General features: G+C 48.0%; 1 protein-coding gene and 1 long non-coding RNA gene across 2 annotated transcripts in view; one reads left to right on the forward strand and one right to left on the reverse strand.

Annotated features, from left to right (window-relative positions):
- The window catches only part of Mchr1 (melanin concentrating hormone receptor 1), a 3,527-nt gene extending 203 nt beyond the window's left edge, over window positions 1-3,324 (forward strand). The window contains 4 exon segments of the mRNA XM_031350010.1: window positions 1-74; window positions 77-133; window positions 136-252; window positions 1,506-3,324. The exon segment at window positions 1-74 is cut by the window's left edge and continues 203 nt beyond it. Coding sequence (XP_031205870.1) covers window positions 1-74; window positions 77-133; window positions 136-252; window positions 1,506-2,485 — 1,228 coding nt within the window. The 3' untranslated portion in view covers window positions 2,486-3,324.
- LOC116076301 overlaps window positions 1-12,616 on the reverse strand; it is a 22,871-nt gene extending 10,255 nt beyond the window's left edge. Inside the window, exons 1-2 of the long non-coding RNA XR_004112889.1 lie at window positions 12,434-12,616; window positions 12,194-12,362 (exon numbers count right to left, since the gene is read on the reverse strand). This is a non-coding gene — a long non-coding RNA (uncharacterized LOC116076301). The remainder of the gene's footprint in view (window positions 1-12,193; window positions 12,363-12,433) is intronic.
- Window positions 12,617-16,450: the final 3,834 nt, after the last annotated feature.

The raw sequence follows: 16,450 nt of genomic DNA on the forward strand, positions 1-16,450 counted from the left end.
AGCAGTTGGGCTCAGAGGCAGCAGAGGCTGCCAGGCGGTGGAGGAAGACCCTTTTCTGGACTGCGGGGCTCACGCTCGGGACAAGGCGGTGGCGGGCGCTGGAGACTGCCGCAGCCTGCGTGGGTGGACGGGCGCTCAACTCCAGGGAGCAGGCGACCTGCACCGGCTGCATGGATCTGCAAACCTCGTTGCTGTCCACTGGCCCCAATGCCAGCAACATCTCCGATGGCCAGGATAATCTCACATTGGCGGGTGAGTCGAGTTGGAGTCCTCCCTCCTCCGGGATGGGTGTGGAAAATGGGAAGGTTTCACCTCCCAAGCCAAACTGCCTGGGAAACTTTATCTTACAGTTCTTGGTGATAAGATCTGCAGTCTGCTTTGCCTGAAGGGGAAGAAATGAGGAGGGGACACCAGCTAGGACAGCAGGGGCAGGAAGGAATAGAGATGGGGCAGAGGCACATTTAGAAATAACAAGGGTTGGTGACAAGGCGTGAGGCAGGCAGGGGAAAGCTTGCCGATGAGTCCCAAATATGCTTTGCAGGGGGAAAAAAAATCAAGGCTGGAGAAGCAAGAAAGCAAGCAAGACAGCAGGCGGGTAGCATGTGGGAGCCGGCGGAAGCGCTTTGATTCACCGCTATCCTGGGCTCAATCCTCCGGCCTCGCACTGGGGTAATGGGGTCTGAGTGGTCCTTGCTGTCTCTGGCAAAGGCTGCTGGGAGCCAAAGACTTCACAGGGCGTGAGAGGATTAACTTTTCTGGTGAATTAAGCTTCTTGACATTTGCAGAACGGCGATGCCTTGAAATTCTAGCTCTGAAGGAGAAGGGAATGAAGGGGGGGAAAGAGGAAAGGTTTTGTGTGGAGAAAAATCCTCAAGCTTCTGGGGTGTAACACAGCTTCAGTCCCTACCCTGCTGGGAAAGCCCAGACTCAGGAGACATGGTCCAAGGAAATCCCTGACAGAAAACCTGGAGAGGGCAGGGCTGTTGAGCCTGAAACACACTCCACACCCATGGTGACAGTCACTTCTCAGATATGCCTAGGAACCTACCTAAAAACCTTTGGCCATCTCTCTCTGAAAAGATGAGGCTGCAAATACACACACACACACACACACACACACACACACACACACACACACACGAATGTCCTTCAAGCTTTTTGACAAGGTTTCCTGGTGGATCCCCGGGATTTGAAGTTGTTCTCAGCAGGTATCTGGGAGTCTTGACTTGTGGCCCTCTGAGTAAATGGATGAAGAGAAGAATGGGGTCCTTTGAGTAACAGGTGAATCTAGAAAATTCTGTGGGAGTCAGCAGGGAAGAGTGGAGGAGGGTAAGGTACAAAACTAACTATAGCACGAGGAGGGGAAAGAGTGGGAGATAATTCCGGAGACACAGTGACCCCAAGCTGCATCGGAAAGCATGAGGGGCCAGCAGGAGGGCCGTCCAGTGGCAGGTTGTCAGCTTCTAGATCAGAGGGTGGGTCACACTTGCTCTTTCTATCCTCAGGGTCACCTCCTCGCACAGGGAGTGTCTCCTACATCAACATCATTATGCCTTCAGTGTTTGGTACCATCTGTCTCCTGGGCATTGTGGGAAACTCCACAGTCATCTTTGCCGTGGTAAAGAGGTCCAAGCTACACTGGTGCAGCAATGTCCCTGACATCTTCATCATCAACCTCTCTGTGGTGGACCTGCTCTTCCTGCTGGGCATGCCTTTCATGATCCACCAGCTCATGGGTAATGGTGTCTGGCACTTTGGGGAGACCATGTGCACCCTCATCACAGCCATGGATGCCAACAGTCAGTTCACCAGCACCTACATCCTGACTGCTATGGCCATTGACCGCTACTTGGCCACCGTCCACCCCATCTCCTCCACCAAGTTTCGGAAGCCCTCCATGGCCACCCTGGTGATCTGCCTCCTGTGGGCTCTCTCGTTCATTAGCATCACCCCTGTGTGGCTCTATGCCAGGCTCATCCCCTTCCCAGGGGGTGCTGTGGGCTGTGGCATCCGCCTGCCAAACCCAGACACTGACCTCTACTGGTTCACCCTGTATCAGTTTTTCCTGGCCTTTGCGCTTCCATTCGTGGTCATCACTGCTGCGTACGTGAAAATACTACAGCGCATGACATCTTCCGTGGCCCCAGCCTCTCAACGCAGCATCCGGCTTCGGACGAAGAGGGTGACCCGCACAGCCATTGCTATCTGTCTGGTCTTCTTTGTGTGCTGGGCTCCCTACTATGTGCTGCAGCTGACCCAGCTGTCTATCAGTCGCCCGACCCTCACATTTGTCTACCTGTACAACGCAGCCATCAGCTTGGGCTACGCCAACAGCTGCCTCAATCCCTTTGTGTACATAGTACTCTGTGAGACCTTTCGAAAACGCTTGGTGTTGTCGGTGAAGCCCGCGGCCCAGGGGCAGCTTCGCACGGTCAGCAATGCTCAGACAGCTGACGAGGAGAGGACAGAAAGCAAAGGCACCTGACAGTTCCCTGTCACCTCCAAGTCAGGTCACCGCATCAAACCATGGGGAGAGATACTGAGAGAAACCTGAGGCTACCCTGAGAGGATGCAGAAGCTGGAGGCTGGGGGCTTGTAGCACCACATCCCATGGGGTCCACACATTGCTAGGGAGGCTTGTAGCCAGGTTTGGGGGGAAGCTTCAGACTTCAGGGATCCCCTTGGCAGAATAGAAGCGGAGCAAACAAGAAATGGTGGTTTAACTGGTTCACGGGTTCTCTGTCTGTTGGCTCGCATATATCTTTCTCTCAAGGGAAGAGGGTGAAGGTGCCTAGCTGGGTTCCTTTAAAACTAGGCAGGACTAGGAACTGAACAGCTAGAGCTATACTGTGAGGCTGGACAAGCCGAGAACTCCCTCTCATCGCTCGTCGGGTGTGATAAAAGGCAGTCTTTCTCCCAAGCTGGCGGATCTTCTAAAGCATGCTGCCTGGGCTCCAGCATCCTGTACGGATTTCACTCTCTCTTTAGGGGAATGCATGCTTACATTGGGGTGGGTGGGGCTCTGAGCCCACAGGAGTTTAAAAACCGAAAGAGCCCAATGTATCGAAAGATCCAATCACTGAGAATGACAAGGAGACCTGGGGTTGATGTAGCTCTCAAAACTAATAAAAAGGGGCTTTCCCAGTGACAGGGCCATTTTTTTTCCATAGGGCACAGCTGTCTATGGCTGATCCAGAGTGAGCATCCATGAATTCTGCATGTGAAGGGGTCACTCTAATGCCTGATATGTTGGCATCATCTTTGTGCTTGAGCCTTCCACTCCCAAATGGAAATGAAATAAAGGCAAAATCCCCACCCACGTCATTCTGGAGGCTCCTGCGTAATTGCTTGTGCTGTGTGCTGTGTGCTGTGTGTGTGTGTGTGTGTGTGTGTGTGTGTGTACGTGTAGTGTGCTGTGTGTGTGTGTGTAGTGTGCTGTGTGCTGTGTGTGTGCACGCGTGTGTCTGCTATATAAGGAAAGAGGGGGTCACTTGACTATAGTATTTGGATCTTGTTTGGGACTGCATTTCTAGGGAGCCTGAAGTCAAGGGATTTGGTTTTCTGGAGCCACAGGGAGAAGGTTAGTGGTTTTTATAGAACTACTCTGAATTCATTCTGTCTTGCAGGGCTGTGACTGGACTTGTTCTGGGGACTCTGCATCCTGGCTTGGACTCCTGTTATCATCAGTGCTGGTCCCTCAGGCCTCCAAGTTCTAGTGTGACTCCCCCAGACCCTCCCCTCCCTGCTTCATGCTGAGTCACCAGCTGCAGGGCTGGCTCTAGGGGGAAGTCTGAGCAGGTCTCTGTTGGATGCAGCTAAGATCGGCCGGGTACCCTAAAAGCAGATGGCCAGTCAGGCCGCTAGGAGGCAGTCGTGGCTGCTGCTTCTAAGCTCTGTCATCAAGAGGGTGCAGGAAGCTGGAGCTGTCAGGATGCTGCTTAGAGGATGTTAATGAGAGCCAGAGCAAGTTGTCCTGGAGGCTGGCCCCCCTTGCTGGTCACTTCTTGCTGCAGAGTTACAGTAGCAGCTACTTAGAATTCTTCTAGGCGGCCTCCTAGGGTGCTGGGGAGTCAGCCTCCTCAGTAGCAGTAGAGTTTCTTGATAGGAAATTAGCTCTCCTTTCCTCTAGTTGCCAACGGTAAGCTTCAAGTCTAGATTAGGTGCAAACCCAGTGAAAGAAAAAAGTGTCCTCCGGGGAAAGCGGATATGGTGGTGCGTGTGTGTAACCCCAGCACCAGGGAGGCTGAAGCAGGAAGACTGAGAGAGCACAAGGCCAGGAGCCTGAGAACCCACACAGGTAAACATGGGAGGAGAGAGCTGACTCCACAAAGCTCTCCTCTACATACCACACCCACACACCCCTCCTGATGATCACAATAAAGTCTAAAGAATAAAGGAGTTTGACTGTGGAAAGGGGGGCGGAAAGAAAAGTAAGAGCTGGGGACAGGAAGGAGACCAGCACAGGGAGGAGCACTGAGAGAGCACGGGAAAATGCTGTCTTTGGTGCATGACTCGGTCATCAGGTCATCAGACCCATGAACTCACTGCAGCTGTGACGACGACGGCATAAGATCAACCTCACAAGATGCGACAACATTCCAACAGGCAGTATTAATCAGATTTGGTGGGTTATTAACATACGAAAGGAATGGAAATGAAGAAGGGGGCATGCTGCTTGAGGGGCCTGGGAGGGTGAGGGGGGCGGTCAGGGATGCATTTGATCAAGGTGCATTGCTTACATGTATGAAATTGTCAAAGAATGAAACGTATTCTATTAAAAAAAAAAAAAAGATTACAGGCTACCCTGGGCTACAAGAACCCTGTCTAAGGAGAAAGAGTCTCACGGGAAACTTAAGGCCAACTAAGGAGGAGCAGTGACTACCCACTTGTGTAGTCCAGCCTGTCTATGAAGAGGTTTCCCATAATCTCCGTACCCACAGCCCTCCACTGAAACTGGGAACCATATAAGATGGCCTCTCCTAAGAACACACCGAGCCAATAGCTTACAACGTGACCTCAGAAGCTCCAAGGAAAGGAAGAGACTGAAATGGAAACAAAGTATGCTGAGTTCTGAGAGCGAGTGGGTGGAGATGTAAACAGGAGAGGGTAGAAGAGGGGGAGGGATCTAAGATGGGAACAGCTCCGAGGAGGGTGTCAGGAAGGCTGAGAGAGATGGGAAACTGTACTGGGAGTGTGGTGACTACCAATCGGCTCTTAGCTTCATGACCTCATCAGTAGCCTGGGCAACTCCTGAGATGTCACCGGGTATGAGTAAACATAGGCAGTCAGGTGTGGTGGCATACACATAGAATCCCAGCGTTCAGGAGGCTGAGGCAGGAGATCATGAGTTTGAGGTCAACCTGAACTACAATAATAAGACTTTGGATGAAAAGAAGGAGAAAAAGGAGAGAGGAGGAGGAGGAGGAGGAGGAGGAGGAGTGGAAAAGCTTTATGCAGTGTGTTGAAGTCTGGATTGGGCCACGGGACAGCTTGCTGACACTGTCAGTAGGAATGGAGGATTCTGAGGAAGGCTGTTGGGCAGTTTCATGGAATGAATGAGTGCTACTTTACTGCCTTCTTTCAACTCAGGACCTGGTAAGCCACAGTAGGGGTGGGCACTGAAAGATGCAGAATGTTGGAGAAGCATGAGGACTGTGCAGCTGGTCTCATTTCTTTTCCCCCCCTCACACACCACAGCTAGTCTGTCTCAGGGACCTCACGGAGTAATCTCCCAGAATGTAGGGAACTTTCTCCATTGCTTCTGTAACTCTCCCCAGGAAACATCTCTCCATTGTGAGGACGGCCCTCCTAGAATTCTCTGTGGTAGAGAAATCCCACAGCCAAGCTTAAGATCTCACAGGTCCACCCGGGAGGCCCTCTGCACAGGGACCTTCAGCGGCAAGAGCCCCACACAACAGGGCTCCCAGTTATTTTCTGCCTTGTGCATCCTCTGTGCACGGAAGTCTGAGGGCGACTTTTGGTAGTTGGTTCTCTCTTTCCACTGTGGGTTCTGGGAATTGAACTTCAGTTATTGAAAGACCCCTGGGGGAAAACCCCCACTCAAATTTCTGGAGGACGTATACCCAAGGAATCACGAGAGACCATCTTGATGTAATTACAAGAGGTATTTTTAATTTCAGGGCGCTCTGGTTCGGCACCACACCTAGCTCATGCAGGAGATAGTGGAGCCGACCACGAGGCTTGAAAGGGGTTTATATAGGGAAAAGGTCTGAGGGAACAAAGGGATCAGTGTGGTCATACATGATTGGCTAGTTCAAATATTAACTATTACGTGCAGAACAGAGTGGAAAATTCCTAAAGTTGGTGTTAATCTGAGTCAACAAAGCATCTGACCTTAAACCATATCTGAGAGGACCAGATGGCCCATTACTTAGTGTCTGCCAGGCACGTCTTTGCAGGCCCGGGCCTTGGACATGTCCTCGTTTGCCTAGACATGTTTTCCTCTATGTTTATAGTTTTATGTCTTCTTGACCTGCCAGCTCTTATGATATCTAACAACTTGCTTGCTCCTTCCCGGGCCTATGTGGGCCAGCTTGTGATGGATTCTTAGGCCCATAACTTTTCTTCCTAGTCAGCACAGGTCTAAAGCTTTAATTTTTCCTTTCATTATCAAGCTTATGTGGTAAGCTCCTTTACCCAATGGTCCAACTTTCCTGCCCCTTTCATTTTTGTCTTTGATTTTGTTTTTATAAATTGTAGTAAAAAGAATACTTTGCTACTTTGACCTTTTGTTGGTGGTGTTTGGTTTTTTGTTTTTTGGGGTTTTTTTTTGTGTGTGTGTGTGAGTTTTTGTTTGTTTGTTTGCTTTTTGCTTTTTCTATCTCCACACCGCCCTGGCTGTCCCGTAACTCATTCTATAGACCAGGCTGGCCTCCAACTCAGAGATCTGCTTGCTTCTGCCTCCCTAGTACTGTGATTAAAGACGTGTGCCATTACTACCCAGCTTACTTTGACCATTGTAAGTGTGTAGGTTGGTAGCATCCACATTACTGTGCAGCTGCTGCCATCCAGGTTCAGAATATTCATCATTGAAACTAAAGCTGTAATAAATACTAATTCAAGGCAGGTAGGATGGCTCAGGCAGTAAAGTGCTTGCCATGCAAGTATGAAGACCTGAATTTGAGCTTCAAATCCATGTAAAAAAAAAAAAAAGCTGGGTGCAGTGGTGTGCACCTGTAATTCTAAAGCTAGGGAGGCAGACACAGGAGGGTCCCTGGAGCTCAGGGGTCAGCTAATTTAGCGTAATCAGTGATCTGCAGACCAATGAGAGACTCTGTCTCCAAAAACATGGTGGAACTATCAAGATGGCTTACTGGATAAAGGTGCTTTCTACACACACACACATACACACACACACACACACACACACACACACACGCACATGCACACGCACACGCACACAATGCATAAATGTAAAAGCATAAAAATAAAGATGCAGAAATATGAATGTTTCCTAAGAAGCAACACTAAGTTTGTCCCCTGGCTTTCATTTGCACCCACATACATAGTGCACTCAGACAAAATGAATATGAAGTCAACATTCTCCCCTGCCTCGAGCTCTGGGTGGTCACCATTCTATTTTCTAGGAACCTGACTCTTGAAGGCAGCGTCTACAAATGCAACTACATGTCATTTGTCTACAATTTGCAACTGGCTTATTTCTCTTAGTGCAATGTCTTTAAAGTCCATTGGTATTGCTTGCACGGCCTTACCACGCTGTGCTTGTCTACAGTGACTGATGGGCGCTCTGATGTCATCATCATTTGACAATGCAGCTGGGTTAACTGTTTGAGTCTGGGCTTTTAGTCCCCTTAGGTAAACAGCCAGAAGTGAAACAGAGGGATCTTATAGCAGTTCTATATGTAACGTTTTTTGAAGATCTGCCAAACTGCTCCCTGCAGCAGCTGCATCGCCTTACATTCTCATCAGCACACAAGGGATCCGATTCTCTACACTCTTACACCTGCTTTATCTTTTCTCTGCTTCTCTTCTTCTCTTAAATGAAACCTGTTCAAATAGGTTCGAATTGGTCTTTCCTGCCTCATCATTAGCGAGGTGGAACATATTTTCATCGGTTCAGTCTTCATTTGTATAGATTCTTTGGAGAATTGTCTTCAAGTCCTTTGCCCATTTTTTTTTTAATTGGGTTGTTCTTTTGTTATTGTTAGAATGATATTTAACTCAACTCAAATTAGTAATAATTGGTTCTGGATGCTTTGTAACTAGGAAAAAAAATAGATGAAAAAAAACAATCTAAGTTCTCTCCTCTGCAGCTTAATGAAATCCTTGCCCTTTTTACAAAGTTGAGTAGCGTCTTCCAGATGACTCAGAAGGTAAAGGCACTGTCCCATTAGGTTTGATGACCTGAGTTCAATCTTGGGGATTCACATGGTGGAAAGAGAGAATCTATTACTGCAAGTTGTCCCCTGACCCCAACATGTGTTCCATGGTGTACAAGTACCTCTGAGATACATGCACACACATAAATGGATGAACATAATTAATTTTTTAAATTTTAGGGCACAGGGAGATAGTTCAGTTAGTATGAAAACCTGAGTTTGAACTCTAGCACTCATGTAAAAAGCTGGGTGTGGCTATGCATGTTCATAATCCTGGAGACATGAGACAAACAGATTACTGGGGCTTGCTGCTCAGCCAGCTGAGCCTAAACATGGAGCCCAGGTACCAGTGAGAAACATGTCTCAAAAAACAAGGGAGATAGTTCTTGATGAAGATAACTGAGATTTTTCAGCTTCACACATACTTACATACATGCAACTCACACATTACACACATATGTTCATGTATACAACCCTTTCACAAATTGAGCATACAGCTGAAGAACAGGAGTTTCCCACAAACCTCTTTCTCCTTTGTGGTGGTTTGAATAAGAATGGCCCCATAGACTCATATATTTGAATACTTAGTTATCAGGGAATGGCTATTTGAGAAGAATTAAGGAATGTAGCTTTGTTGGAGTAGGTGTGGCTTTACTGGAGGAAATGTGTCACTGGGATCTGAGATTTTAAAAGCCCACATCAGGCCCAGCGTCTCTCTCTCTCAGCCTACTGATAGGATGTAGCTCTCAGCCACTTCCTCAGTACCATGATTGCATGCCACCATGCTCCCTGCTGCCATACTTCCTGCCATGATGATAATGGACTAAACCCCTGAAACTGTAAACTAAACCCCAATTAAAGGCTTTCTTTTTAAAGAGTTGCCTTGGTTGTGGTGTCTCTTCACAGCAATAGAACAGTGACTAAGACAGAAGTTGGTATCAGGAGTGGGGTCAGCAACTAAGACACCCTTCAAAGCTTGTGATCAGCAGTAAGTCCAATGGATCCAATGGGTTGAGGAGGTCAGGAAAAGCAAAACTGTGCTGGTGGCTTTCCCAAGTGCCCATCCAACCTTCACTCTCAAAGGCCAGAAGAGGGCAGGTCTTCCAAATGGTCAGAGATGGGATAAGTAAGCCTCTCATTTGTCTTCAATGCTGCCTCCTGAGAGGGGAAGATGAATCATGGTCATCCCTGGCTATGAACAAGAGTAAGAGTCCTTATTAAAGAATGAGAGAGGGCAGGTCAGATGGCTCAGTGGATCAAAGTGCTTATCGCACAAGTCTGCCAACCTGAGTTCAATCCCCAGAGCCCACAGTGGAAGGAGAGAACTGACCCCAAAAGGTTGTCCTCTGACCTCCACATGTACATGGTGGCATATATGTGCACCTGCACTCACTGACAAACACCGCAGAGAGAGATGGAGAGGGAGGGGGAGGGAGGGGGAGAGAGACAGAGGGAGAGAGAGAAGGAGAGACAGATAGACACACAAATAGTAAAGTTTAATAAAACACATTTTGAAAAAGAAAGTGTACAACTTCTTTTTTTTTAGGGGGTATTCTTTGAGACAGGGTCTCACTATGTAGCTCTGGCTGGGATGAAACTATGTAGACTATGCTGGTCTCGAACTCACAGAAATCCTCCTGCCTCTGCCTCCTAAGTGCTGGGACTAAAGGTGTGTACCAGCATATCCAGCCCACCAATAACCTAATGTCTAAAGGTTTCTCTGGTTGTTATTTAGGTTGAGTAAACCAACTTACGCTTCCAGCTTGGGAGAAGGGCTGCATGTGGGTCAGTCCCTGGGATGTTCATGGCCAGGTCCCTGTGTGTCATCTGCACCTGGTTCAAGTGACCTCTGTGGTGTCACTGACTCTCTTCTGTGGTGTCCTGCTTCTACACAGATAACCTCAGGCATCCAGCACTAGTTCAAGCCTGAGAGGAGGAGGAGGAGTGAGGGACCCCCATTAGGGAGGATGGGGGCTGGCTGGTCGGCCTTGAGTTGAGTTGCAGGCCAACAGTGGGGACACCTGCAGTGGGGACATTCTCTCTGCCCTCACTTCCCAGGTCCAGCGGGCTGCCCTGCTTCTGAGCCATGACCCCTGGGCCTGAGTCCTTCTTTTACTTCCTGTTTCTTTGCAATTCCAGGGCTTCCTAATCTCTCTTCTGGTCAACCTAGAGAAATGCCACAACTCAACACAATAGGAGATCTGTTCATACCAAAGAAGACACTCTTTTATGCAAAGCCAAGTATTCCTTGAAGTCACATGAAGAAGAGGAGCAAGAAGCTTCATCACCTGCATCTGCATGCTTTCCTAACATGTATTTGTTTTGTTCAAGATTCTTAGACCGGAAGCCAACATCCCGTGGCTGGAGGGCTGATTCAGAGTCACACGTATAGGATAGTTACCCTTCTTTTTTTTTTTTTTTTGTAATACTGGAGACTCAAACCCAGAGCCTCCTGCAGGCAAGTGCTGGGCCACAGAGTTAGAGCCCTGCGCAGACATGGTTTCTTTCCATTTTATATAATATGAAAAGTTACTAAACTAGTTGCCAGCTTTTACCTTTATAGATGTCCTGGCTGGTTTTGTGTGTCAACTTGACACAAGCTGGAGTTATCAACAGAGAAAGGAGCTTCAGGTGAGAAGCTCCATGAGATCCAGCTGTAAGGCATTTTCTCAATTAGTGGTCAAGGGTGGGAGGGCCCACTGTGGGTGGTGCCATCCCTGGCAAGCTGAGCAAGGCAGAGGAAGCAAGCCAGTAAATCACATCCCTCCACTGCCTCTGCATCAGCTCCTGCTTCCTGACCTGCTTGAGTTCCAGTCCTGACTTCCTTTGGTGATGAGCAGCAAGTGTGGAAGTGTAAGCTGAATAAACCCTTTCCTCCCCAACTTGCTTCTTGGCCGTGATGTTTGCGCAGGAATAGAAACCCTGACTAAGACAATAGAGCTACTTAAAATGCTGGGTTTCTGTTGCTGTGACAAAGCACTGGAAAATAATCAACTTAAATGAAGGAAAGGGTTTTTTTTTTTTTTTTTTTTTTAGCTCAGGGTTGCAGCCACAGTCACTGCAAGGAGACATACATCAGGGGTGGACTGTTCACCTCATGATGATGGGAAAGCAAAGACAGAGAGACAGGAATACCATGTCAAGCCCCAGTGCCACAAGTTCTCAGTAGGTCCCACGCCTAAAGCTTAAGCACCTCCCAGTAGTGTTGCCTCCTAGAAACCAAGCTTCTGGCCAGTCTCACTGTGTAAAGGCACTTGCCACCTAGCTTAGCAACCCAAGTTCCATCCTAGGAACACAGAGGGTAGCGGAGAACTAGCCTAGCATCCTGCAAAGTTTTCTGGAACCTCCACACATGTGCTGTGGCATGCGCTATGAATACACGCCTTCTCTCACCCATAAATACATGTTAACAAAATTAATCTAGATGGCAGGGCTGGGGATGTGGTCCCCAGTACCACATAAAAGCTTCTGAATGTGACAGCCTGTCTGTAATTCCAGTGCTAAGGAGCCAAAGATAGGATCCCCAGAGCGATCTTGCTAGCTTAGACTATGAATCAACAAGTGCTGGTTCACGTGAGAGACTATAGCTCAATATATATAGCATGGGAAGGAATTGGAGAAGACACGTAAAATGCCGGCTTCCACACACATGTGCAACCCAACCTGTACACACACGTGCACCCATATCCATATGAATGTATGTGGTTAAGTGTGGGCACACAAATCCTATGCCGTTCTTGTGGCAGTCAGAAGGCAATTTGCAAGAGCTGATTCTTTCCTTCCACCATGTTTGTTCATGGAACTGGACTCAAGTTGTCAGGAAATGCTATTACCTGCTGAGGAATCTCACTGGCAACCTTCCCAGGATCTCGACCTCAGATGAATTCATCATCTCTGGATCCATTGTGAAACTTCCAAGCTGCGTCAGTAGATGATTAATCTCACGGTGTCGTATGTCTCGGGTTTCTCTTGTGAGTTATTGCCCTGTCTCTCCATTGTAAGCTGTGGTTTGAGAAGCTGCTTTCTCCGTATCTCCCCACCCCCACCCCCACCCTCCAGCTTGCACACAGTACCTTGAGCAGAACAGACACTTGGTACAAAGTGGTTGGCTGGTAACGTGAACACTCGTCCCTAGAAGTGGACACTGATTGTTTCCTCTGCAAAGCCTTTTCCCTTTTCTGGGAACTGTTTACCGTCTCCCCCCACCTCCCCTCTCACGGTTAAAAAAGGAAGCGCTGCTCCCCTCCCGCAGTATTCCCCACCCCCACCCCTGTTCATATTCTTCTGAGTTCCAGAAAGGAACACACAGTCTCACTAAGTTCTTGGAAGGGATCAGCAGTTATGACAAACATTTATTGAGTGTGTGCCAGGGACATCTCCGAACACTGAATAAACATTGTGTTCAAGTTCGTTAATTCCCTACAAGGCACGTAATATTATTTTGTTTTGAGACAGGGTCTTATGCAGTCCAGGCTGGCCTTGAGTAGGCCGTCACTAAGGACCCTAATTCACCGGGTGCAAGAAATTAGAAGGTGGATCTCCATTCCAGTCGTGAGCCAAAGCACAGCCTCAGGGAAATGGGACCGGCTCATTGGCTAGTATAGGTCACGTGTTCAGTACACTGGACCAGTTCACTGACTCCAATGTGTGTGCACGGTGTGCAATTTATGTGATGAGAGATGTGTGGTGTTTGTGTGTGATGTGTCTCTTGTGTATGATGTACATTATATGTTATATGAACAGTGTATGTGATCTCTGTGTCTATGTTATGTGAATGTGGAATGTGGTATGTATATGTGTGGGATGTATGTGGGATATGCATATTCATGAAGTCTGAGGTTCTCCTTTTTTAATCTTTGTATGTATGCATCCATCATACATGTGAGTGTTGATGCACACATACATGTGTTTGGAGGTCAGAGGACAACCTTGGTTCGCAGTCCTTACATTCCAATTTGAATGGAGCCTCTTTGCTGTTTTGCCACTATGTACACCAGGCTAGCCAGTCCTCAGATTTCCTGTCTCTGCTTCTGGCTTTACCCAGGAACACCGGGACAGCAGATGAATACTGCTAAGCCAGATTTATGCATGGACTGGAGATTCAGACTCAGATTCTCACGCTTTAGCCACTGAGCCATCTTGCCTTGCTCCTTTTATTTATGTATATGTGGTGCATGGCAGACCCCAAGGGAGCAGGGCACTTCTGCAGCCTAAGTGGAGTGAAGGGTGGCAGGAACATGAGGTAAGAGCTGTGCTCCCAGGTAGGGTCTCCCCAAGTAGAGATGAGAGTTCATGGGAAGTGTGCAAAGACAATGGAACAGAGCAAAGGAGCGGCTAGAAGGATCAAGGGTTTGGGAGAAACTTCCACAGGGACTTTGTCTAGGGAGGTATCTTTGAGTTTATTGTTGTACGGATTCCATGAAAACTCTGAGCTTCGCCCTCCCAGATGCACATTTGCACATTTTTATTTATTCATTTATTTATTTATTTTCGAGACAGGGTTTCTCTGTATAGCCCTGGCTGTCCTGGAACTCACTCTGTAGACCAGGTTGGCCTCAAACTCAGAAATCCGCCTGTCTCTGCCTCCCAACATTGGCACACTTTTACAGTTGCCAAGAGGTGTGGAAGGTATAGAGACTCCTTTGCACGGGCCAGAGGCAGAAGCCCTGGTCCTGGAGCCATGCCCGACCTGAGGTCACACAACAATGGGCTGCAGAGTCAGCTAAAAAGCTCAAGGGTCTTGACAGACCAGCAACTGTTTCTCCAGTCTGCAGGACACTGAGTTCCATGTAACTCAGTTCTGGCACTAACCACCCAGAATTAAAGGGTTTTGGGGAGGGTGGGGTAGGGAGAGAGTTGAGAAAGGATTTCTTAGTATAGCCCTGACTGTCCTAGAACTTGCTCTGTAGACCAGGATGGCTTCACATTCACAGAGATCTACCTGCCTCTGCCTCCTGAGTGCTGGGATAAAAGGCATGTGCCATCATCACCACCTGGCTACATTTTATTCATGGTGTATGTGTAACCACATGCTAGAATGTGTGGGTAGGTGGATGCATGCCACCGTTCACCTGTGGAAGTCAGAGGACAGTTCTCAGGAGTCTGTTCTCTTCCTACCTTGTGGGTTCCAAGCATTGAATGTCCACCATACCTGACGGCACCCAGAATTAGTGTGGACCACACAGGCTCATGTGTGGAGCCAGTCCTGCAAGGCTGGCCCCTACCCTCAAATGCCAATCCCAATGGGTGGGTTCCTTGGTCACCTATAACATCTTCTCAACTTGGCTTCAAGTTGGAGGTTCCCATGAGTCTTTCTTCAATGGTCAGTAATCCACTAAAATAGCTCCCAGGATGCCTGTTCAGCATGGGGAATGGTACCTGCTCTCAGGGCAAAGGCAGGCAGGACTGTTCCTCTCGCTGGGCTGCCAATGGAGGGGACTCAGAGTCTTAGGATAACTGCATAAACAGTTATAACATTACTGACTGGACTCATGGAAGAGAGGGCCAAAGGAGAAAGGCTGTGATGAATAGACCTGCTGGAGACTCTTCCCTGCCATAATCTAAGGTCCGGGGAAGGGGGAGGGTGAATTCCCAGCCTACAGTCACAGTACCTGTGCAAGAACCTTCTGCTTCAGGACACGCAAGGTCACAAGGTGAATCTGGGGCTGCTTCAGCTGTGGGCTCCTATTTTTGGGTCCTCCTGAATATAATAAAATAGCAATCTGGGGTTACCCGGTGCTCTCAGCAGCTCTGGGCAAATCAATTCATTGCAAAGGGGGAAAAACAAGCCAGTTTGTTTCTTAGAGCCATGGCTGGCTTCATCTTGGCTTCTCCTGGGTTGCACTAGAAACAAGCATTAGAAACCTGAAAGCCAGCAATATCTCCAACATGGGCAGGGGGCTGGCTGGCAATGGCAGATATATGGACTTTGAGTACAAGCTATTCAGGTTCCTGTACCTTGTTTGGTGTCTCTTGTAGTCAGTTGGGCCTCTCTGCTACCTACTCCTAGTGGAGAAACCTGAGAGCACCGAGCCTGGGCTGTTCCTCCTGCTACGTCTGCAGGGACCACTTGAGGGGGTCAAGACTTCCTTCCCACCTCCCTTCCCTCTCCTTCTCTCTTTCGTTCCCCTTTCTTGTTTTTTTTCAGGATATAGAGTAAAAATTTAAAAATAAAAATAAAAAACTAAGAAATAACCTTCAGAAGGAACTGGAAGGGAATTCAAAATCCCATGGCACCTTTCATGCAAAGGACTCCAAAAAATAAATAAATAAATAAACAACTATCCCCAAAGTCTAACCCCCACTTGTACCCCCCCCCCGCTTGATCTCCATCTCCTTGATTATTCAGTCAATTTCTCAGCCTCTGTGCCAATGTACCCCAAATCTCCAACCTTCAAAACCCAAGATTGAACTAGGGATCTTCAGTATGTGTGTTTAAATGATGTGCACATGCATGTAATGCGTGTCACAGTGCATGTATGGATCTCAGGGGACAACCTCAGGTGTCACTGTTATAGATTGCCCACCAGAGATGACCACTCAGACAGTTCATGGCCAATTGAAAGTGTTTATTCTAAAGCCAGGCAGTGGTGGCACATACCTTTAATCCCAGCACTCAGGAGGCAGAGGCAGACAGATCTCTGAGTTCAAGGTCAGCCTGGTCTACAGAGTAAGTTCCAGGACAGCCAGGGCTACACAGAGGAAAAAACAAACAAACAAACAAACCCAAACAACAACAACAAAAGGAAAGTATTCCAGTCAGCTGGGAGTATACTCAGAACCCAAATGTAGTAAGTCCTGAGCATTTAGATCAAGGGGCTTTTAAAGGCAAAACCACATCCTGTATCTTACTCAGCAGCTGCAGCAGGAGGTTTTGTGCAAGCAGGCAGTTTAACAGAAGCTAAAATAAGCAATTTGCTGGAGAGAGAGGTTTTGCACAAGCAGGTAATTTAATAGACACTAAGAAAAGTTAGCTGGGCATCTTGGCCTCAGGTTCCTAAAATACAGTTGGGCAATTTTCCAAGGGATTTTCCATCACAGAGATAAAATTCTATTTAAACATAAAATATCCTAAGCAAGAATACAAGGTG

The sequence above is a fragment of the Mastomys coucha genome, unplaced genomic scaffold (assembly GCF_008632895.1).
Source record: "Mastomys coucha isolate ucsf_1 unplaced genomic scaffold, UCSF_Mcou_1 pScaffold11, whole genome shotgun sequence".
Classification (NCBI taxonomy): domain Eukaryota; kingdom Metazoa; phylum Chordata; class Mammalia; order Rodentia; family Muridae; genus Mastomys; species Mastomys coucha.